The sequence below is a fragment of the Microcaecilia unicolor genome, chromosome 5 (genome assembly GCF_901765095.1).
Source record: "Microcaecilia unicolor chromosome 5, aMicUni1.1, whole genome shotgun sequence".
Lineage (NCBI taxonomy): Eukaryota > Metazoa > Chordata > Amphibia > Gymnophiona > Siphonopidae > Microcaecilia > Microcaecilia unicolor.
This window is the reverse complement of record NC_044035.1, coordinates 142,826,085-142,851,508: the sequence shown is the minus strand read 5'-3', so window position 1 is coordinate 142,851,508 and position 25,424 is coordinate 142,826,085. Positions and strand designations below refer to the sequence as shown.

The 25,424-nt window shown below is 42.1% G+C and overlaps 1 protein-coding gene across 1 annotated transcript in view; it reads left to right on the top strand.

Moving 5' to 3' along the window:
- The window catches only part of GBF1 (golgi brefeldin A resistant guanine nucleotide exchange factor 1), a 573,313-nt gene that overhangs the window by 446,504 nt on the left and 101,385 nt on the right, over nt 1–25,424 (top strand). The window contains 6 exon segments of the mRNA XM_030203372.1: nt 886–959; nt 10,876–10,940; nt 10,943–11,004; nt 11,006–11,050; nt 12,496–12,565; nt 12,568–12,717. Coding sequence (XP_030059232.1) covers nt 886–959; nt 10,876–10,940; nt 10,943–11,004; nt 11,006–11,050; nt 12,496–12,565; nt 12,568–12,717 — 466 coding nt within the window.

Below are 25,424 nucleotides of genomic sequence, written 5' to 3'. Positions count from 1 at the left end.
CATCCTCAGGGCAGTGGTCTCCAGGCCACCCTCCCCTGGTGGAGCAGGATCTTGATCAGTGTCCATGGCAATAGCCTTTTGCTGCTTACCCTGCTAGAGCAGGATCCATAGATGAAGGCACAGGCTGCAGAGAATTTGGCATTCAGGTGCTCCTAGTAAAGCAGGTACTGGTAGGTGAGCTCCCAGGGCTCTAGCCTCCAGTTGAGCAGGTTTGCAGAGTTCGGCCTTCAGCTACTGTTGTAGAGAAGCAACTGGTAAGTGTGCATTCAGGCCTAGGTAGCCTTCTAGTTGATCAGGTTTAGAGAGCAGAGCAAGGCTGGATCAGGGTGAATTGATCTTACTCCATCTACTCCCATCCCCTCTGCTCCTCCCCCATTGCTTCCTGATTTCTTTGCTTCTCACGAGAGCTCTTTCATCTTGTTAAAGCTATTGAAAAGAAAAATCCAAATAAAACGATGAAAGAAATCTATTTTTTTTAGTACTTAGCTCACGCTTTTCTAGTTCAAGGTGAGTTACATTCACATACAATGGATATTTCCTTATCCACAGAGGACTTACAATCTAAGGGCCCTGTTTACTGATGTGTGCTAGCGTTTTTAGCACGTGGTAACTGTGAGACACCCACAGGAATATTATGGGCATCTACGTGGTTACCAACGCGCCTCTAGCATGGCTTAATAAACAGGGCCTTAAGTTTGTACCTGACACTGTGGAGGGTTAAGTGGTTTGCTCAAGGCCACAAGAACTGTCAGTGGGATTTGAACCCTGGTCTCTCTGGTGAGCTTAGACTTATTCTGAATATGTCAGGAATATTTTATGTTCTTCTGTTAGAGTATGAATAATAAATGTACTCCATAGTTTAATGCTTAGTTTTCACTCTTTCAGGCTCTGATCTCTGTGACTCCAGATGAAGAGACCTATGATGAAGAGGATGCTGCCTTCTGCCTGGAAATGCTGCTGCATTGTACTGGAGAACAGGTGCTGTAAAATAATACTCAGAGTTCCCATACTGACCTAGGTTTGTTTGTTTATTGAGATCTATTAACTGCCTTTGCTAAGAGATTCACCCAGAAGGTGTAGATTGTTGTGACTTTTGTCATGACTTTGTGCCAATTATTCTGAGCAATTCCATATTTTCATAATTATTCAGTAGATGGCACTTGTCACATGCTTCACCATTGGGCCCCACTGGGGTCAGAAATGACCCCTATTAAATAATAAGTAGCGTTATTTATTCAGGGGGAATTCTTACCAAAAAAATTTGAAAATGAGGCATGTGTATGTGCAGGGAATGGAGCTGGAATAAAGATGGATGGAATGAATTTGGGGAATTCTGTATGCAAAGATCACTCATTGCAAAGGCATGTATGCATCCAGTGACTAATCAGTATTAAAAATGTTATGCAATCATATGGACACAGTTTTTACAATGTTCTAATGTATGTAAGCCATAAGAACAGAAGAGTAGCCATACTTGGTCAGACCAATGGTCCATCCAGCCCAGTATCCCGTTTCCAAACAGTGCCAAGCCAGGTCACAAGCTGCCTCCCCATCTATCTCAGCAGACAATGGGTTTTTCCTACACGAACTTATCCAAACCTTTTTTTAAACCAGGTACGCTAACCGCTGTTACCACATCTCCGACAAAGAGTTCCAGAGCTTAACTATTCATTGAGTGAAAAGATATTTCCTCCTATTTACAGTTCACAGTAAAAAATGTTAAATTTACAAATTAAGGGGTCCCGTATTAGTATATAAGTACATAAGTAATGCCATACTGGGAAAAGACCAAGGGTCCATCGAGCCCAGCATCCTGTCCACGACAGCGGCCAATCCAGGCCAAGGGCACCTGGCAAGCTTCCCAAACGTACAAACATTCTATACATGTTATTCCTGGAATTTTGGAGTTTTCCAAGTCCGTTTAGTAGCGGTTTATGGACTTGTCCTTTAGGAAACCGTCCAACCCCTTTTTAAACTCTGCTAAGCTAACCGCCTTCACCACATAATTCCACTGGGTCAAACGTTTTAATTTATAGGCTGGTACTCAACTAGCCCGGTTATTAAATTCATAATAATCTTTCTGTGTATGCTGCAGCTGTTCTTGAATAATAGTGAGTTCCAGCGTATGAAGCTCAATGGCAGGCTTTATGCAGGGCCCGCACGCTTGAGTAGGGTTGCCTGACTCCCCTTACAAAGTTCCACCAAGTGATGGAATAATCTGCCTAAGATTGTGTTCCTTCTGTTTTAGTAGTTTTTCTGGGAGATGAGGCTTGCAAGAGAGATGTCTGAACCGCGCTCATGGACCCCCTTTAGGCTTTCCCACACTACCCAAGGAGAACTCTGAGGGGTCTCGTTGAAATGTAAAAACACTTTCAATCTTTTCAATCTGTTGTAGATTAGCTGGGTCAATCTAATAGTGAATTCAGGGGGGAAATCTTCAAATACCACAAGCAATTTCCTCCTGCCAACCCCTAACCGCAAACGTTATAGGGGCATGGTCAGATCACAACCCGAGAAAAAATAGCGGCATCCCCCAGTCACAGATCGATGCGGGAATTTGTATCATGTACATGGACCACAAACACTTACACACGGAAACTGCAAATGTGAATCTCAGCAATCAATAGCTATTAAGCCAGCAGGAAAAGAATAAAACAACAGAGCTCCCATCCATGTGGCCAAAAAAGTGTGACAAAGGTGGGCCGTGTAGACCCCCGAAAGAACACTTGCCAAATAAAAATATAAAAGTAAGGTAGCATCCAATTAAGGTAGTTGAGCTCCCCCAAAGCTGTCTAGTAAGAAGGCCCCTGCTACAGGTGGCTTTCGCCACTGAGGACAAGAGGACTAATTTGAGCAGGTCTTTAGCCCTGGAAGTTTCCCATAGAAGGTGGATCCACTTCAGGAAGAGCTGAACGTGCCTCTTCCAACGTGTGAACTTGCTGAAGTTTTCCCTCCAGATAAAAAGACGGCGCAAAAGGATGTTGCCAACAATACTAAACTTCCTTCTCCCAAAAATGCTTGGTAAAGAGCCTAAGTTCAGAGACCCTTTTTAAGTATTTGCTGACAGGTTCTATAGGCTATAAGTCCCATTGCAAATCTGTAGCTCCTCTAGCCTTAGCCAACACAGACTCCTTAACTTTGTAATCCACAAAGCAGGCTATATCTCATGGCAGATTTGCCCATGGTCAGTACGCTATTCTGTGAGCCTGCTGTATCTTAAAGGTGCACGGTGGCACCAACTGCTATGAAGATGAGGAGAAGCATAGTGACAATTTGTTGCGCCACCAGCTCGCTGTTAAGATAATCAGCAGATTCGGACACATCCCTAATACGTATATTGGACTGCCACCCACAGTTCTCTAAATCCTCCACTTTATCAAACAGGAAGGAATGCATGAGGTGATGTTACATAAGAGCAGATTCCAGAGACATCAAGGTCTCTTGCTGCTCATCAGTTTGAGTTTCAGATTCTTCCATGCGGCAGCCCAACTCCAAGATCTGTCCACTCAAATCCACCACTAGAGCAGACAGCTCCTCCCGGACCGCTTTAATGTCCGAATGAATTTCTTGCAGCAGTTCACAAAACTCTGAGAACGGTTCCACAGACTCTCCCATGACATTGGATTGCTCTGCCACCGCAAGCCTTTCTGCTGAACCACCGGAGGAGCCATTCTATGACACCTTCAGGTGTGGGCTTTGACTGGGCCAGGTGAGGATATTTGTTGCATATTGTACTTGCAGCATAACTATATTTGGATCAGTATTGGATTAGTGAAGTAAACTTGGAATTAGGCAAACTAAATGTTAGTAGCAGCAATATATAGTATCAGTACCATACATATTAAAACAGCACAGTAGAACATTCTTCTAAGAAAAATGATACATTTATGCTTCACTTATATATTCAGACATTTGCCAACATTTGTTCATTTCTTTTCTGAAGAAAGAATTGCCTTTGAAAGCTGATCAAAAAAATTGTTCAATAAAATATCATCTTTTCTTTTCTTTGTTTTTTCTATTATTACCTTTATTTGGACCATACAGGTCTTTCTTTATCTGCCAACATTTACAGTGTTACTATGTATGTATATGAAACATAGTCTACTGTTTAGTCATGTTACATTTCTATAAGGTACATTTTTGTTGAAATTCATATTTGGTTAAGCAAAGGGTTTTTTAAGAAAAGTTTCGTTAACCAAAATTTTTTTTGGAGATGTTTAGATCAGAGTTTCCTACACTGTGGTTAAGGACCCCAAGGGAGGTCACAAAACCTACATTTGAGGTTGTGACCTGGGTGGGTTATCCATAGATGCATCATTATTCTGCATCTCTCCGGAAGGAGAATTTTATTTGGCTCTGATCATGGGGTCTTGGCCACAAAAAGGTTGATAAGTACTAGTTTAGATACAGTCAGAATATTCTCGTTTGGCATATGAATTATGACTACAGGAATGGCTCAATTTCAAAAGAAATTTTTCTCATTTTGCTGGATGTCCATACAAAAAGGAAGTGAGTAATGTTTTAAAAAAACACTTCACCCTACTTCCTTTGGGTTGTTTTCCCCCTCATGACCCATACTTATTTTCCCTCACTTAAAGTGAGGTTTATGGGAATGAAATCACTTGCGGAGATTTCATTTTTGTATTTGCACTTTGCATCTGCTTCAATGCAGATGCAAAAGTGCATGGATGCAAGTATATCCATGTTCTGTGTACCAGCCACATTTTCGAAGGGAACTCCATGAGATACAAATCCTTTAGGACCACAAGCACCATGATCAGTATCAAATGCCTTTCAGTTTCTAATAGTTATTCCCCAGGTTATATAATGTACCTATTGATCTCTTAGGTTTCTGCGATTGGTCTTATGACTTTAGTTGTCCAGGTCTTGCCACATCTGAGTAAGTGGAACCGGTGTTTCACATGCTGTGGCTTCTTCATGTTAAGCCATGAGGTCTGCAGTTTATCTTTATATAGTGGGTTCTCAAACCTAATTGGTTGGGGTTTGAGGTGGATGGTTTCCTCAGGAAGGCAGGACATTTCAGCAGGAACCTGAGGCAGGAAAGTCTGATGGTCACAAATTTGAATTTTGGCAGAAAATGAGTGGGGAACTTCATTGGAATGGTCTGACTCTGGAAGGGGTAGGAATTTCTGTAGGTCATATTCTGAACCTTGGGAGGGGAGAAGAAGACCTTTGTCCTCAGTACCGTCCTTTTTGCACTAAATTTCTTTTGAATGAGAGTTTGCCATGCTTTGAAGATGAGCCCTTTGTCTCCATTGTGTCTTGCTTATCTCTCTAGCTTATTTGATTCTTCTCAGCCACCATCGATCTTTCTCCAAGATTTTGTGTCCTCAAATCTATCATATGACCAGTTGCATTAGCATGAGGGGTTACAGGTGATTTTTCTGTGTTACAAAGCTTATGGTGTCGCATATGCTCTTTTAGCCTTTCCTCTACATGTGTCTAGTTTTGCCAGTGTACTATTGGCCAAAAGTGCATGGGATTTTGTACACATCAGCGGTTTTGGAGCAGAAGTAGCTGGTCTTTCACATTGTGGTGTGTGGTACCTGTTTCTGTGGTGCACTGTGTGCTGTTATGATGTTCTTCTTTAGCAGTTTACCTATATGATCCGTCACTCCTTGGACATAGGGGAGCATTATGAGTTTTTGCTCTGCCACGAGGTCTTCATCTAATGGTTGTCAATTATTGTTGATTTTGCAGGTAGGGTTATCCAGAAGTTTTAGAGCTTCAGAAGTGGCCCTTCTGTAGCTGGTTAGCTAAGAATGTGTCCTGGAGGGTGTCCTTTTCTTTCTGAATATTGTCCAGATCAAAAACTCTCAGCACTCTGTTCACAAGTTTCATAAGTGTACATAAGGATACCTCTTTTTATGGCTGGGTAGTGGTGGGACTGTGTATACAATGTAACCCAGGTTTCCATCTCTCCACTTTCTGATCATTACATCCAGAAAAGGAAGGCATCCTTTGATCTGTCTCCATGGTGAATTTTATGTTGGGGTGGCCGTTATTCAGATAGTGTAGACAGTCACAGAGGTTTTTCCTTTCATGGAGCCAGATGCCAAATGTGTCACCTACATAGTGGATCCACATTTTGGTTTGAGCTTGGCAGTGTCCAGTAGGGTGCATTTAAGAGACTCCATGGAATATATTGGCTACCACCAGGGAGAGGGGGGAGACCATTACTGTGCCTTCTGATTGAGCATAGGTACTGTTCCCAGTCTGAAAGACTGTTGTCTTTAAAAAGAATGCCTCGAGGTTAGGACCATTCGGTCTGTAATCCACGTGCTTCTAGCTTCTGGTTTATGACTTGGACTGCTTCATCTGCTGGAACTTCGATGAGGAGAGGAAATCGCATCAAAACCAATCAGAATGTCTGTATCACTTAGTTGCAGGCCATTAATGATCTCTATGAGATGGGCAGAAACTCTGGCATTCGACACTATATCAGCAGTTAACGTTCTTCATTTTCATTCTAGGGTATGGGTTATGGAGGTGATTGCAATTAAAATGAGTTCTAGTGGAACATCCGGTTTGTGGATCTAGGTAGGGCCTGTAGAATCTGGAAGTCAGGTGGTTTTCTTGCTTCAGACCCCCAGATTCAACCCCAGATCCAAACCTGACCCCCCCCCAACCCTCCTTCCCTCCCCTCTCCCTGGAAAATATCACTGGTTTCCCAGCAGCACCTTCCAAATGTAAAAAAGCCCTGGTGAATAATTGTATTTATTTATTTATTTATGTATTCTTGTATCCCAGTATTATCCAAAAACAAGTTTTGGTTCAAAGTGGCTTACAAATACATTTTGTGGGATTACAGATCGGCTTAGTGGTGTGGAAAGGACATATGTGATTTGTGTAGTTATCAGTGGAGTTTGTGAAGCGATAGGTTTGATGGACAGCCCCTCCCCCCCCCCCCCCCCCCCCCCCCCCCCCCCCCCCCCACCCCCCCCCCAGCTTGAACTTAATCTAAAAAAAATAAAAATAAAAAAACAATCTCTCAATCTCCATAATGACTAGTGGTACCCCATGGCCCATCCACCCAGATCCCCCGTACCTGAAAGAAACAGAAGTGATGCCCACTCACTGCTGCCTTGGCACTGCATTGTCCCCTTATTTTTGGTAGTCTCCACCTAAATACCAAATAAGGGAAAAATCCTTTCCTATGACAGACTGACCCCACCTGGTGCATCGCCAGGATGTACTATGTGAAGCTGGGCACTGCCATGTTCAAAGATGGGAGTGCTGAGGCAGAGCAAGTGGGCAAAATTTTAAAATAATTTCTTAGGATGCTTCTCTTGAATTCTCCTGAAATTGCAGGGAGTGTCAATGTCCCTAATAGTCACAAACTACTTCACGATGACATGGGATGTGACTGATGCTGTCTGTTTATGAAGTAATTATTGACTACTACTAATATGGTTGCTCCAGAGGAGAATTACAGGGAGCTGTTAAAAAAATATCAGCAAGAAATTCTTTGTTTTCTTGTAATCTGTACTTTGGCGATATGGCACAGCCACACAGACAATACAGTTTTTTTTCCTAATAGTGTTAAAGGGTACTTATTTCTATTTACAATGTATTCTAGACATTTTTAAAACAAACACATTTCATTTCTTCTGAACACCTGGTTTCCCTTATTTTGTTAACATAGAATGGATAGAAGGGATTTAAATTAATGAAATAAATTAAACTAAAATGTTACAACTGAGTGGCTCTCAAGAGTCATTTGGTGCAGTGATCTGGAAAAGGATTTGTTATGATGTGCAATTTAAAGAGCTGACTTTTATAAATTTGAGTTTACATATTGGGAGCAGCAGAAATATATTCGAAGAGGAGGAGTAGCCTAGTGTTAGTGCAGCAGACTTTGCTCCTGGGAACTGAGTTTAATTCCCACTGTAGCTCCTTTTGACTCTGGCAAGTCACTAACCCCCCTTGCCCCAGGTACAAATAAGTACTGTATACTATGTAAACCTCTTTGAATATAGTTGCAAAAACACAGAAAGGCTGTATATCAAGTCCCATATCCATTTCATAACTCATAGTAGCAGAACCAAAATCTGATTTGGAGGAAAAAGTAAAAAGGAATGGTAGGGTCAAACTAGACTCTGATTTTTCTTAATAGGGGGTTGTATGTTGAATTCATGTAATGAAGGATATATTTTGGTAAGCAGCTAATGAGCAATATCTCTGAGTGTTTCTTCTTCCCCCTTTTCTTCTCTCCTGGTTTCTTTTTCTACTTTCACATTTCTTTGAACAGTGCTGATATCTACGTTCAATGTTTTTGTTGTTTTATATTTTTGTCAGTTGTAAATGAAACATGTTTATCACGATTATTCTTCTATCCTTTGTTACTGGAAAATCAATAAAATTTCTGAAATATAACAATTACACATCATTAAAGTGACTGCAGACAAGCTGGAAGCTACATTTGTGCCAATTCCTGGTGAAGGATTTGTAAAGTATATAGGATTCTATATTCAAAAATTTAAATAACTACTGAGGGAAACTTTTAAAGCTGTTTATTCATTAAGTGGGGCCATTTCAAAACTGCTCATCCTATGGTGGTGGTAAAAGTAGACACACTGTACAAAATGCGTATTTTTATCTGCATTCAGTGAAAGCATTCCTGGGGGTGTCAGGACACAGATTTGAACAACATGCAGACAGTGCCATGCTTAAAGTCATCATACCCTTGTGCATTTTTCATATTTTACTGTCTAAAAAAGATAAATCCAAAATGTATTTAAAAAACTATAGAAGCATTCACAAAGTAATTAAGAATAAAAAATAAAAAAAAAGTCAACTCAGTTGTGGTTAAATAGAGCCTACCTGTGTCCCAATCAACAGTAGTTGAGCTAATTCAAATAATTTTGGTTGAAGAATCAAGGCTGTTCTGTTGTTATGAAGTGAATATGAAGCAAAGGTTTAAACTCGTGAAACATGAAGCTACCAAAGTACTCTGAGATGGGTATTCAGGGTAAATGTGGAGGAAAGCTATAAGAAATTCTTAATGTATTTGAATATCCCTTGGGGGCCATTGTCCATGTCCCATTGTAGTAAAGTGGGAAACAGTTTGGCACAACCAAAACATTGCGTTCTTTAGGCTTAAATCATTAGCCATATTTTAGGGAAACTGCTGAGGAAGGTCATTGTGAGGCCTAAGATTGCTTAAAAAAGAATGATGTTGTTACGGTTTTTTCGCATACCGCTTTCAACCGAAATCAAAGCAGTATACACACTATCAAGAAAAGGAAAGGAATTACAATACAAGACAGCAAAGAAGAGGGAAAGAAAAGAGGGGAGAGAGCAAATAGACAAAAAATAGATTCAACAGTTCTGCGAGTAATTGGCAGCCAACCAGACCCAGTATCACGTTGTTTCTGGAAAAGCCTGGGAAAACAGATGGGCCTTCAAACAGGGCTTGGAATTGGGGATATGACATTGCAGACCGAATGTCCGCAGGGAGAGAACCAGGGAAAAGCAAGCAGAATGGTGGGTAGACTCCAATCTGGGACAGTAGAGGGATGGACTAGAGAGGTGATGATCAAATGACTAGCAGAGTGTTTGTGAAAGTGCAGAAAATGTTGACTTTTCAACATTTTCAAGATTACTCCACAAATATGGCCTGTATGAGAAGGTGGCAGGGAGGAAGCTGCTTTGAAGAAAAGACATATGACATTTTACATATTTGCAAAGAAACACAGAAGGGACACTGCATGCATGTGGTAGAAAATTTTGTAGTTTGATGACATCAAAGTAGAACCTTTTTAGCTCACTGTTAAATGGTGTAAAACAAGCACAGCAATTATCCTGTTAATACAGGATTTCTTAATCCAGTTCTTCATACAACCGAACCAGTCAAGTTTTCAAGGTAACCACAGTTGCAATGAATATGTATGAGATAGTCATGCAGTGTTGCATGCCTATTTCTTTCATGGGTATTCGTTGTGAATATCTTAAAAACAATACTGGTTTATTGTGTCCCAAGAACTGGGTTGAGAACTCCTGTATTAATATTCCCACAGTAAAGCACAACATCATTGTGTTGTGAGGATGCTTTGCAGCAATGGGAATAAGAAGGCTTGTAAAGATCAAGAAAACGATGAATAATGGAAAACAGAGACAGATCCTGGAGGAAAAGCTGTTTAGTCTGCTGTAGATCTAGAACTGTGGAGAAGATTCACTTTTCAAAGGGATTTGGATTGATTTAACTCATACCTTTCTCAGTAGTTCAAAGTGAGTTACATTCAGGTACAATGATTTTAAGCAAAGGCAAAAGCAGTGGAGTTGCTCAGCAAGAAGAAAATGAATGTCCTAGAATGGCCCAGTCCATAAATAATCCTCCATCTGAAGAGCTTGAGCTACTCGGGTAAGCATAATGGGCAAAAACTGCACCATCTCATTGTGCACAGGTTGTAGTCACTTATTCCTAGATGACTCTAGGCTTTTATTGCTGCAGAAGGTATAAAGACTTAAAAGAGGCAACCAAAAGCTTTGATTATATAACTAATTTTTGAATATTTCTCTAATCATTCTTTATGTTGAAATTGATTCAAAATCTGCAGATAAAAAGTACTGCTCTGATAAAATATAGAATAAGGATTTTTCAGCTGCCTCAAGTAGTGGAAGACATAAATTCTGTATAAGCTATCAGTATGAAATCAATTTTTCTAGAAAAAATCTTTTAGTATGTAGCAGCTTATGTGCTACAGCCAGTGTGTAGGATACACCTATATATGTATTTATCTAACAATTCACAATGGTGCTTTCTGAGGTTTCCAAGTGATTGAATGAGACTTTCGGGCATTTTGGGCATTAGAGGCTGGTAGTGTTATCTGTTCCCACTATGTATCTTATTAGCTATGCTATTCTGCTTCCAAGGGATATAGTGGCATGTGTCTGGCAGGCTGTGCGAGACCACCTGTACGTCTGTGCGTCCACGCTGTGGAGTTCTGTTTCCTCGTTGATCGGGCAGTGGTTGGGCTGCTGAGCGCTTGCAATCCGGTTACTCCGCCGGGAAGAGATTAGTTCACAGGTGTGTAACAAGTGATGAAAGCATTGGGTGCCTTGAATGACTAATTTTCCGCATACAAGCTATTGAATTGATGTTTTGGACATCTAACAACATCCTCTCCTAAATTCTTCTGACTCACTTCTCACCAGTAAAAGATACATGTTGTTTTATGTGTTAACAAAATATCCTCAATTTTCTGGAATATGATCAAACATTTTGGTACAAATTACCATTAGAAGAGTTGCCTGCTGTTTGCAGTTATAAAAAGTGGATTTACATGTGTAAATAGGCATGGATATGTAAGTAGCGATTTTAGAAAAGCCATACATATATGCCAAAATGGCACACAGAAATTTGAAGGAGGTATATTCCAGACAGAACTTCAAGGCATACATGTATTTCTTATTTTAGAACAGCAGTACATGTATATCGTGGAAAATGTATTTGGTGGCATTTATACCTATTTTGTCATGCATAACTGTCTGTTAAATTGTCATTTGAACCTCAGGTTTAGAGGAGTGCTTGAGAGGGGAATTGTGTTTACCTCACTGGCATTCAAAACCACCTTATTAAATTGGAGGACAGCTGCTCAGTCTGTTATGTGCTGGTTTCCAAAATCTACCATATGAATGCATAAGTAGCTACTTTCACATGCAGAGGCCTGAAAGATGCTGCTTTTCTTTTTATTTAACATTTTCTTTTGTGAAGTGACTTCTGATATGTGTTGAAAATACATGTGCTTCTTTGGCAGAGCTATATGTATTATAGAAAAGGTTCTGAAGTCACAAAGCCTCTTTTAATATACTAGAGGCTTTAGAAACACATGAATCTAGATATGTTTTCTACCTAATTGTCCTATACAAAGCTATTTTGTAATGTTGATATATATACATAGGGGATAATTTATAAAGAGTTTTCCAATATATGGAATCTGTTGGTATAGTGGGGGAAAGGGAAATAATGAAATTTGTATCCAGGGCAAACTGCACCCAAGATGAATCTGCATTTGAAAAGATCTTATCCCTCTATTGTAAGCCTGCCTCAATGCACCAACCTGATATGTCCCTCTGGTTACTCTGAAATGCTACCAATATAAGCATTTTTTAAAAAGTAGTAAGCCAGATGTCCTGACCTCATGCATGGTAAGATTGGCACAGCTCCATGCAATTTTGAAAATGTTCACAGTTCTGGTGTGGATACCAGTCATGAAATAGCATGCCAGGAAAAATGCACTCTGTACACTGCTGTTAGAAGTTGTAAAACCTTGCTTTAGAGAGTAGTAATTGGTGTTAAATTATTAAATAGCTGGTCACTTTGAACCTTCTGTCCCATCTTCCGATATACCTGCTTGTAAAAAGGGATAGTATTTTGCAGGCTATAGAAAGGAAACTACATTATAAATTGGAAGTATAACATTTTTTTCTTTTTTGTAGAAAGGCATGTTAGTGTTGTGATTCTTTGTACAGGTTCTCCTTTCTTTGCGAATCTTGTTAATGATGAAGCCCAGTGTGTTGACCCGGGTGAGTCGCCAGGTTGCTTTGGCTTGCACGAGCTGCTGAAGACCAATGCTGCCAACATCCACTCCAGCGATGACTGGTACACACTCTTCTCTCTGCTGGAGTGCATAGGGGCAGGAGTAAAGCCACCTCCTGCCCTGCAGGTGACAAGCAGGTCTGATAATGATGCAGGTAAGAGAGAGAAGGTTAGGAAATCTGATGCCTTACTGGAAGATAAGCAGCTGTTTTCCCCGTGCTTTGGATATTAAGTGAAGGCCAATGCAATAAAACAGGGCTAACATAGTCCATTAGTGAGATTAAAAAGGAAGCACCTGCTGCAACATCTAGTCTCTGCATCATATTACCTTTCACATGTGTCACCTTTTGCTGCATTTTATTATATTTAGAAAGAGCCATCTGGAATGAGGAGTCTCTCCATGGGCTGCTCCTTATAATTTATTTAGATTAAACTTGCATTCCAGTTCTCTGGTTCTGAACCACTGTGCTTTTCTCAAACCCCTCCCTGGTCTACCTTTAAACACATCTTTCCCCACCTGTTTGCAGCCTGATCCCTCTGAATAGCAATCCATTTCTGTAGCTAAATTGAGACCTGTTATCCTTTGATTTTCTTTCTTCACTCATGCATTCTAACTTTACAGTTTTCATCCCCTTATCCCATCCTAAGTAAGCAATAGTAGTGATGATAGTGAGATTTTCAGCCCTTCAACTCTTGTTTACAATAGAGTTTTGATATTCAAAGCGATTTAACCATCCATAAAATGGTTCTTGGCCGGTTAAATCACTTGTTCGAGGCTAGCCAGTCATTTTCAGTGGCATTTAACGGGTTAGTGCTGCTGAAAATGTCCATTTAACGCCAAATTCAAAACTGACTATTTTGGGGGCCAGAGTCAGAAAACTTGGCCAGTTAAGAGCCAATATTCAGCACATAACCAGCCATAGACACCACATAAATAGGACAGTATAAAAGTCCTATCATTATGTGGTGTCCTATAGCTGGTTAAGTGCTGAATTTCGCACACAGGGGTCCTTTTACTAAACCATGGTAAAATGTGGCCTGCGGTAGTGTAGGCGCATGTATTGGGCGCACACCGGGCCAGTTTTTACCACGTCTGCAAAAAAAGGTTTTTTAAAAAAAATTGGATAGGAAAAGGGCATGTGGTAAAACAAACCTGCGCACGTCCCAAACCGGCCTGAGCCCTTAACACCACCCATTGATCTAGCGGTAAGGAGCACCAACTTGATTACTGCTGGAAACGATGTGTGGGAGGAAATAAATCATCCAGGTGTTATGAGCATGCGCCAAATCTAAAATTACTTCCAGGGAGCGCAGTAGCCTGGTGGTAGTCTCATTTAGGCGCACACTGCAAGCTCATAGCACCTAACACACCTTTGTAAAAGGGCCCCATGCCCAGCTCTGCAAAACCAGAAATTCAAAACCAAAGCCCGGACATGGCTTGACATTGACTATCTGGGTATAATGCCGATGGCAGTCAGCAAAACACTGAGTACTGCTGGCTGAATATTGACCCTAGCGTGTTTTCATATTTGTTAGTTTTCCCTGTTTGCTGACTTAATTACATCCAGGACTGTTCTCCTGGGGACTTTGAGACAATTATATTGTTTTTCTGAAGAAGCTGTTAAAAAGTTGACTGACCAAATTGTAAGATGTTTTCCTAGATATCTAAAGTTGAGTCTCAGTTTAATAATTTACAGTCTGTTGTTTCTTTTAACATTAAGGATTCTTTAACTGTTCATACTTTAGAGTGAGGAATCTTTGTTTCTTGAATTTTCCTAAAACATACTACCCAGCATCTTGGGAATTGTTGAAAGAATGCTTTTTGAGCGAAGTACTGATACATCTACAGGCTGAGACTTTAGCTGTGGATAATATCTAATGTAATAATTCGCACCTCCAACGTTCTGAAGCTGACTCCGTGGCAGGTTGGCAGTGAAGCCGTGTAGTGTTCCTGGGGTTCGTAATCGCCCCGCCCTCGAGGGAACTCTGTATAGTTGCCAGCCCCCGCGCCTCCCGCCCTTTCTGTCTCTGCCCTCCAAGCACGACCTGTCCTCCGGCAGCCCCTCGGCTTCCTAAGTGCTGGCTGTATTTTAAAAATTCTTATCTTGGGATGCGGCGTCCACAGTGAAGGCGAGCAGCACTTCACACTGCCTTTGCAAGTGTCTCAGCTCTGCCTCTGCTCCTGCCCTTCCAGAAACAGGAAATGAGGGCGGGACCAAAGGCAGAGCTGAGACACATGCGAAGGCAGTGTGAAGCGCCGCTCGCCTTCACTATGGACGCCGCACCCCAAGGTAAGAATTTTTAAAATACAGCCAGCACTTAGGAAGGCGAGGGGCTGCCGGAGGACAGGTCGTGCTTGGAGGGCAGAGAGAGAGAGGGAGGGAGGCGCGGGGACATGGAAGTCGGAGGAGAGGGGGGGCGTGGACTTGGGAGGGAGGGGGGGCCTGCAAGTCGAAGGGGAGGGGAGGGGGGTCGTCCTGGAACTCGAAGGGGAGGGAGGGAGGCGCTGGAGTGTGGAACTCGAACGAGAATGGGGGGCATGGAACTCGGAGGGAGGAAGGGAATCCTGGAACTCGAAGGGGAGGGAGGGGGTCCTGGAACTCAAAGGGGAAGGGGGTCCTGTAACTCAAAGGGGAGGGGGTTCCTGGAACTCAAAGGGGAGGGGGGCCTGGAACTTGGAGGGCACACAGAGAGAGAGGTAGGGAGGGGGCCTGGAACTCAGAGGGGAGAGAGAAGGAGGGAGGGGGGCCCTGGATATGGGTGGATGGAGGAGAGGCCAGGGGAGAATGCAGAGTTAATGCACGTGTAGGGGGGGAGGGCAAGGGACAGAGGAGAATTGCTGCACCACGATGGATGGAGGGGGCAGGGGAGAGATGCTGCACATGGATGGATGAGGGGGCAGGGCACAGAGGACGTTTGCTGCATATGGATGAATGGAGGGGAGAGAGCATAATTGGTGCACACGGGACACACACTACATTCTCTCACACAGACAGGCACACACATTCTGTCTCTCAATCACACAATCTTTCTCTCTCACACATACTCTCTGACACATATTCACTCACTCTCTCTCACACATACTCTCTCCTAACAGTTCCCTAAAAACATAATTGCCATTAGAGGACAACCTTGCTAGCGCCCGTTTCATTTCTTTCAGAAATGGGCTTTTTTTTACTAGTATATAATATTCCTCAAGAGACTAGACAGGGTTATGAGGAGGAAGAGGCTTTAGAACCCATTTACTCCCCATGCATTTTGGATATTTCTCAGTTTCTTGAGCCTTCTTAAGATGCTATCGAAACTTGTCACCCTTTTGGTTACTTTTCAAACTGAGCTTCAAAAGAGAGCCCACTAGGGGCAGAGAAAGTACCTGCATATAATATATATAAACCCCTTTGGTTGTATCCACAGAAAGGTGGTATATCAAATCCATGACTCCTCCAATCTATTTTATAATTGTTTTGTCCTAAGAAGCACATTACCTATTTGTAGGCAATGAATTTGTATTTTCCTAGATATGTCTAGGCCAGTCCAACTGATGTCTTAATTTTCCATGAATGCATCTGCTCCCTTACCCATAGTGTCTTTCAACTGTTTTTCCTCTCCCCAAAGGATGGTATTGTAGCTTATCCAATGCAGAAACTTTGCCAGGTCTACTCTATCTTGAGGATATTTTCAGAAATATATTTTCTGTAGCAAGAAAGATAACTGTAGTCACAAAAGAACTCTCTTCTCTCTAGCAGGCTAATGAGATCAAGACTGCTCCACCAAGGAAAGGGAGAAGGGATTTTATTCCAAGTACTTCCTGATCACAAAAAAGATTGGGAAGGGGGGGTTGAATTTCATCCCATGTTAGATCAAAGGGCCCTGAACAAACATCTGGCCAAATAAAAGTCCAGGGTGGTTTTTGTCAGCACCCTCATCCCCATTCTATAAAAAGGGGATTGGCTGTGCTCGCTGAACTTAAACAATGCTTCTACACAATACATATCCATCCAAGTTACAGGAAGTATTTGAGGTTTGTATTAGGGAAATACCACCTCCAGCATTGTGCACAGTGGATGCCCATGTGCCTTAATAAAATAGGGCCATACAGTAACCGCAATAGTTCACAAATTGTTTTGCACGAATTTATACATACTCCAAAATGCAAATGTGTTCACTTGCCCATTAGCGGCCTGCCCATTTCACCACCACCAATAAGAGAAGACGGTGAACTAGAAACAAATTTTGTGCTCCTCCGTATTTGTACCCTGTGCAGCTGCACTGCTTACGTAGCCCTTATTAAGGCACTGCATATACTCTGTGTATATACATGTGTATATTTTATAAAATGCTGTACAATACACATGCATATCACAGCTCCACTCTGATAAATGCCTATGTTCCAGTTGTCTGCGGTACATTGATTGGCAGATATATTTATTAGGATTTATTATTATAGATATGACTTAGTTGCAGCATATAAGTGTATGGCTTCAGAGGCAGTGGCCCCACCTGTATGCTGCCAGTTACTGCAGCTACCTCTATCACTCTTCCACCTGTATGGCACCAGCCACCACAGCCACCTGTATGGCACCAGCTACTGCGGACGCCTGTATGGATACTGCTACACAGCGACCTCCAACTCCTGCTCTAGTGATGGCCTGGATGTCTCCAGTTTTGGCGGCCACATCTATAAGAACATAAGAATAGCCATGCTGGGTCAGACCAATGGTCTATCTAGTCCAGTATCCTCCTTCTGACAGTGGCCAATCCAGGTCACAAGTACCTGGTAGAAACCCAATTAGTTGCAACATTCCGTGCTACCTATCCTGGGGTAAACAGTGGCTTCCCCCATGTCCATCTCAATAACAGACTATGGACTTTTCCTCCAGGTACTTGTCCAAACCTTTTTAAAATCCAGATATGCTAACCGCTGTTACCACATCCTCTGGCAGAGAATTCCAGAGCTTAACTATTCTCTGAGTGAAAACATATTTTCTCCTATTTGTTTTAAAAGTATTTTCATGTAATTTACCAGAAACCTCATCCACACTCTTATCACCTCTCGCTTAGACTATTGCAACTTGCTTCTCACAGGTCTCCTACTTAGCCATCTCTCTCCTCTTCAATCTGTTCAAAATTCTGCTGCACGACTAATATTCCGCCAATGTCGCTATGCTCATATTAGCCCTCTCCTCAAGTCACTTCACTGGCTCCCCTATCCGTTTCCGCATACAGATCAAACTCCTATTATTGACTTATAAGTGCATTCACTCTGCAGCTCCTCAGTACCTCTCCACTCTCATCTCTCCCTACACTCCTCCCCGGGAACTCCGTTCACTGGGTAAATCTCTCTTATCTGCACCCTTCTCCTCCACCGCTAACTCCAGACTCCGTTGCTTTTATCTTGCTGCACCATATGCCTGGAATAGACTTCCTGAGCCGGTACATCAAGCTCCATCTCTGACCGTCTTCAAGTCTAAGCTAAAAGCCCACCTTTTTGATGCTGCTTTTAACGCCTAACCCTTATTCACTTGTTCAGAACCCTTATTTTATCATCCTCACTTTAATATTCCTTATCTCTTATTTGTCCTGTTTCTCCTAATAAGATTGTAAGCTCTGTTGAGCAGGGACTGTCTCTTCATGTTCAAGTGTACAGTGCTGCGTACATCTAGTAGCGCTATAGAAATAAGTAGTAATAATTTCATTGAGTGTCCTCTGTACTTTTTGAAGGAGTGAAAAATCGATTCACTTCTACCCATTCTACACCACTCAGAATTTTGTAGACCTCAATCATATCCCCCCTCAGCCATCTCTTTTCCATGCAGAAGAGCACTAGCCTCTTTAGTTTTTCCTCATATGGGAGGAAAGTTCCATTCCCTTTTATCATTTTCGTCGCTCTTCTTTGAACTTTTTCTAATTCTGCTATATCTTTTTTGAGACATGGTGACCAGAATTGAACTCAATACTCAAGGTGAGGTCGCACCATGGAGCGATACAGAGGCATTATAATATTCTTGGTCTTATTTTGCATCCCATCTTAATTCCTTGCATCCTGTTTGCTTGTTTGGCTGCCGCCACACACTGGGCAGAAGATTTCAGTGTATTGTCTACATTGACACCTACAGTGGGGGAAATAAGTATTTGATCCCTTGCTGATTTTGTAAGTTTGCCCACTGACAAAGACATGAGCAGCCCATAATTGAAGGGTAGGTTATTGGTAACAGTGAGAGATAGCACATCACAAATTAAATCCGGAAAATCACATTGTGGAAAGTATATGAATTTATTTGCATTCTGCAGAGGGAAATAAGTATTTGATCCCCCACCAACCAGTAAGAGATCTGGCCCCTACAGACCAGGTAGATGCTCCAAATCAACTCGTTACCTGCATGACAGACAGCTGTCGGCAATGGTCACCTGTATGAAAGACACCTGTCCACAGACTCAGTGAATCAGTCAGACTCTAACCTCTACAAAATGGCCAAGAGCAAGGAGCTGTCTAAGGATGTCAGGGACAAGATCATACACCTGCACAAGGCTGGAATGGGCTACAAAACCATCAGTAAGACGCTGGGCGAGAAGGAGACAACTGTTGGTGCCATAGTAAGAAAATGGAAGAAGTACAAAATGACTGTCAATCGACAAAGATCTGGGGCTCCACGCAAAATCTCACCTCGTGGGGTATCCTTGATCATGAGGAAGGTTAGAAATCAGCCTACAACTACAAGGGGGAACTTGTCAATGATCTCAAGGCAGCTGGGACCACTGTCACCACGAAAACCATTGGTAACACATTACGACATAACGGATTGCAATCCTGCAGTGCCCGCAAGGTCCCCCTGCTCCGGAAGGCACATGTGACGGCCCGTCTGAAGTTTGCCAGTGAACACCTGGATGATGCCGAGAGTGATTGGGAGAAGGTGCTGTGGTCAGATGAGACAAAAATTGAGCTCTTTGGCATGAACTCAACTCGCCGTGTTTGGAGGAAGAGAAATGCTGCCTATGACCCAAAGAACACCGTCCCCACTGTCAAGCATGGAGGTGGAAATGTTATGTTTTGGGGGTGTTTCTCTGCTAAGGGCACAGGACTACTTCACCGCATCAATGGGAGAATGGATGGGGCCATGTACCGTACAATTCTGAGTGACAACCTCCTTCCCTCCGCCAGGGCCTTAAAAATGGGTCGTGGCTGGGTCTTCCAGCACGACAATGACCCAAAACATACAGCCAAGGCAACAAAGGAGTGGCTCAGGAAGAAGCACATTAGGGTCATGGAGTGGCCTAGCCAGTCACCAGACCTTAATCCCATTGAAAACTTATGGAGGGAGCTGAAGCTGCGAGTTGCCAAGCGACAGCCCAGAACTCTTAATGATTTAGAGATGATCTGCAAAGAGGAGTGGACCAAAATTCCTCCTGACATGTGTGCAAACCTCATCATCAACTACAGAAGACGTCTGACCGCTGTGCTTGCCAACAAGGGTTTTGCCACCAAGTATTAGGTCTTGTTTGCCAGAGGGATCAAATACTTATTTCCCTCTGCAGAATGCAAATAAATTCATATACTTTCCACAATGTGATTTTCCGGATTTAATTTGTGATGTGCTATCTCTCACTGTTACCAATAACCTACCCTTCAATTATGGGCTGCTCATGTCTTTGTCAGTGGGCAAACTTACAAAATCAGCAAGGGATCAAATACTTATTTCCCCCACTGTAGATCTTTTTCTCAAGTGCTGACTGCTAAGGTGGATCCTAGCATTAGATAACAGTGATTCGGATTATTCTTCCCAATGTGCATCACTTTGCATTTGTCCACATTAAATTTAATCTGCCATTTGGATTCCCAGTCTTCCAGTTTCTTAAATTTGTCCTGCAATTGTTTGCAATCCGCTTGTGTTTTGACAACTTTGAATCCATTTTATGTCATCTGCAAATTTAATCACCTCATTCGTCGTCCCGTTTTCCAGATCATTTATAAATATGTTCAATAGCACTGGTCCCAGTTCAGATCCCTGTCGCACTCCACTATTCACCCTCCTGAGAAAAATGGCCATTTAACCCTACCCTCTGTTTTCTGTCCAATAACCAATTCCTAATCCACAAAAGGATATTATCTCCTATCCCATGACTTTTTCATTTTTTCAGGAGTCTCTCATGAGGAATTTTGTTAAAAGCTTTCTGAAAATCCAGATACACTACATCAACCAGCTCACCTTTATCCACATGTTTATTTACTCCTTCAACGAAATGAAGCAAATTGCTGAGACACTACTTCCCTTGGCTGAACCCATGCTCTGACTGTGTCCCATTAAACCATGTTTGTTTATGTGTTCTATAATTTTATTCTTTATAATAGTTTTTACTATTTTACCTGGCACTGAACTCAGGCTCTAGCTATTGTGGCTACACATATAACATTTCTTGATGCATTTACTTATGGTTCATGGCTGTTTCAGTAGAGTGTCTTTGCTGGTTTTGGTGACTGACTAGGTGCCTCATCTACTCTGCACAACTATTTAGTACAGTTTCGCCTGTCGCTCATATGACTCAGGCTATGCAGGCCACCTACTTTGTGTGATTTTACAGTCTAGCTGTTTTGCGCAGCTAATTTGATAGTATGGCATTAGCCACCACTGTTACACAACTGCAGGGAGTCTCTAATATTCTGTTTTTTTTCTCAGACTAATAAGCTCCCATCATGGGTTGTCCTGTTTGAGTGTCTCATGTCTCAGGGCCCTTATGCCCTCTTCTTGCTCTTACAATGACATTTGGGTTTTCATGTCTGAATAGAGCACTCTTGGACACCAGGTCAGTCAATATCTATTCTCAGTAGTCTCCCTTTCTTACTCCCAGCAAAGGTTGCTTCTTAATTTTCCTTGGTTGTCATAGATGTAGATAGGGAAGCACAGGGGTTTTTCAGGCCCCAATAGCTTTCTTCCTATATTTCCTTCTCTGGATATTCAGCTGCTCCAATGGAAGTCCTCCAGGACTTTCATTGTAGTTCTAATATTCTCTTCATAGATGTACCTTAGTCTTTGGCTGTTGCCTTCAAAGACTCTTTCAGTTAGGTATGTTTCTTGGTCTGCACATCTCTTCTATAGTGCTTCTAACTTCAAAATTGAACTAGTGTAATATTGTTTACCTTGGTTGCACCCAGACCACCATTAAGTGACTACAATCCCTACAGAACACAGCTATCCATTTGCTTTGCCATGCTCACTGCTGAGATCATATTTCCCCTTTGTTCCAACATACCACTGGCTTCCCATTCAACAGCGCATTGTCTTTAAACTGGTTATACTCGCTTTTAAGGCACATAGGGTAGGACTCCCTGAATATCCTTCCCCCACCATTCCATAGTCACCAGCCTGTCTTCTCCTTTCCCTGAATGACCACCTCCTGGTGTTACCTGGTCTCAGTTCAGCACAATTAGAATCAACGGAATTTTGAAATTACATGGAAATAATTTTACTTTCATCAGTTTTTATTGACGACACAAACCAATACAAATACAATTGTTTCATAGCAGAGAATATTTGACCATGCAAGATATAGTACAGAAACATGAAACCATTAAAACAGGCCGCCAGCAAATATTTCTCACTTATCTCCCTTCACCCGTGTCCCACCCCTATGCTGTATAACTACAATCCAACAATATGCATAGTAATAAACCCCTCCTCCTGTAACGCCCCCTAACCCTCTCTTCCCCACCTATCCCCAAATGCAAAAACAACAGAAAGCCCCCCTCCAGGTCCCAAAAGGTCTGGGTCCTTATGACCCCTCGAGACACTGGAACAGGGAAAGAAATAACTTCATACTTCCTTACCCTCTACCTCCCCCCCAGGTACCTATGATTAATTAATGATCCCATATGAAGTTGAAGCTCAGATAGCAAGCCACTCAGCCAGCCAAACCCTTCACATCACATTAATCACCAAACTTCTACCTCTGGGAGACAGAGAAGACAGATGGGGTCCCCAAAGCTTCAAAAAGCGAATTTTACATTTATGTGAACCTCTTGTCTCCCTCGCCTCCCATGTTACCAATTGATGCAGCTGGTTGCGCCATTGCCAATACTCAGGGGATGCATCTGAAACCCAAGTCTGCAAGATACATTTACGTTCCAGCAAGTAGGCTTTCTGAAGCATCATACTCGCGTCCCCGGAGGCTCCCCCTCCTGACCCAGAGCAGTCCAGCAGCAAAAGGGACGGGGACCGCACCACCCGGCGCCAATAGGTACATGGTAACTCGATCCCAAAAGTGGTGGACTTTTTCATAAAACAGGTTTTAACAACTTATGAAATATGGTCCCTAAAGAAGAGGGTAGAGTGCTGCAGCACACCTAGAACTGTGATTGTATCGCTGGTCTATAGGGATACTTTGTCAGAATCTAGAGTGGGCAACGGAGATAATGGATGGAATTTACTAAAGATTTGAAAGCGTGTTTTCTGTAAATTAAGGATTAATTTATTCCGACTTTCACCAAGGAGGAACTGTTTAACGTATCTAGGGGGACAAGAACTTTCACATCATCAGCATACGTGGACGGTATAAAACCCAGAGTCTGTAGCAGGGAATTTAGGGGAGCCAGAAAGAGATTAAACAATACTGACACAAGGAAGGATACTCCACAAGGAAGTTACCCCACAAGGGAGCTCAGAAGGGTCAGATATTTCCTATTGCCAGAGAATTTGATAGGACTGACCAGAGAGATAAGAATGAAACAGCAGCGTATGCCTGGATAAGTACATAAGTAATGCCACACTGGGAAAAGACCAAGGGTCCATCGAGCCCAGCATTCTGTCCACGACAGAGGCCAATCCAGGCCAAGGGCACCTGGCAAGCTTCCCAAACGTGCAAACATTCTATACATGTTATTCCCGGAATTGTGGATTTTTCCCAAGTCCATTTAGTAGCGGTTTATGGACTTGTCCTTTAGGAAGCCGTCTAACCCCCTTTTAAACTCTGCCAAGCTAACCGCCTTCACCACGTTCTCCGGCAATGAATTCCAGAGTTTAATTACGCGTTGGGTGAAGAAAATGTTTCTCTGATTTGTTTTAAATTTACTACACTGTAGTTTCTTCGCATGCCCCCTAGTCCTATTGCTGCCAAACGAGAGAGAAGTAATTTGTGATTCACCATGTCAAGTGATCCACCATGTCAAATGCAGCAATTAAATCTAGTAACAGCAAAAGAACAGTTTTATTATTGGCTAATGTGATCTGGATATCGAGAAGCATGCCTAGCAAGGCAGTTTCAGTGTTGTGATGGGGGCGAAAGCCCATCTAATTAGAATGTAAACTTGTTCAGTCACCTTAGAGAGAAAAGGAAGTTGGGCAGTTGGTCTATAGTTAGTAACCAGGTCCCTACTCTGATGAAGATCTTTTTGCTTTGGACGTATAGTCGCTATTTTCCCTAATGGCGGAACCAGGCCCTGTGTAATACTATTGCATACTATCTGTGCTGTATAGGGAAGAAAAAATGTAGCATTTCATTTCACCAAGATTGTTGGAAAAGGATTGTGTGGGGCTGTTTTAGATCTTACTGCTCGTAAAGAGTGATCCACTTCTGACATGACAGAGTCTTAAATTCCACCACAGGGGTGGAAGGCTGAACAGGGTACTTCAGGTAGAGTTGATGAAGACAATGGAGATGACAGTGACCTACATATTAAAGAACAGGAGGATGGCAGACGTTTGACCTTAAAGAAATGTCCCAGAGTACTTGAAGAACAGGATGTCCCTCTACACTAAGAACCTTCCAAGGAATTTCCCTTACCACACCTTCTCCAACGGGCATCACATGATGTGATATACACAAGCGAGCCTTCTCTGGAGTAACCCCCACACTCTGGAATGCACTGCCTGAAGGGCTTCACTTAACACAAGACTATCTGTACTTCAGGAAGGAGGTGAAAGCTTGGATCTTCAACCAGACCTTTAACGGAAGAAGTAAATGATACCTGCTTCACATACTATAGCAGGACATGTTTATCCACTCCTACCCTAGCTAAGATAATGTTCAAGCAACTTTCTTGAAACTAGTCCTTTATTTTCTTATTCCTGTTACTCTATCTTATCTATCTATATGTTCCATCTTTGATTGCATCCCATGCTGACTATTAAAATGTTTTATTGTGTATTGTGTTGATATTGTAATATAGCATATTATGCCATACTTTGTATTGTTGTTTGAATATTTTTACTACTGTAATTGTCTATTGCTTATGTTTGACTTATTCTTGTTGTGTACTGCCTTGAGTGAATTCCTTCAAAAAAAGCAGTAAATAAATCCTAATAAATAAATAATGACCCTTAAGGGACAATGCACAAGAACTAGTTTTTGTCTCTCCACTGGTAGAAGGACATAACCCATTGCTCTGGACTGGTCTGATAGGACAAACGGAAAGAAAGTTATCAAGTAAGACATCTTTTTCCTTTTATAACAGCCAGTTTCCAGATATAAAACATGTTTTATAAGGTAATTTTGTAAAGGCTTTTCTGCATGTAAAGGGTTTTGGGTTTGTTTGTTTTTTACATGTGGAAGAGGCATTTTCTAAAATTGTACAATGGTATTTATTTATTTGGGTTTTGCTCACACCTTTTTCAGTAGTAGCTCAAGGTGAGTTACAGTGGGGGAAATAAGTATTTGATCCCTTGCTGATTTTGTAAGTTTGCCCACTGACAAAGACATGAGCAGCCCATAATTGAAGGGTAGGTTATTGGTAACAGTGAGAGATAGCACATCACAAATTAAATCCGGAAAATCACATTGTGGAAAGTATATGAATTTATTTGCATTCTGCAGAGGGAAATAAGTATTTGATCCCCCACCAACCAGTAAGAGATCTGGCCCCTACAGACCAGGT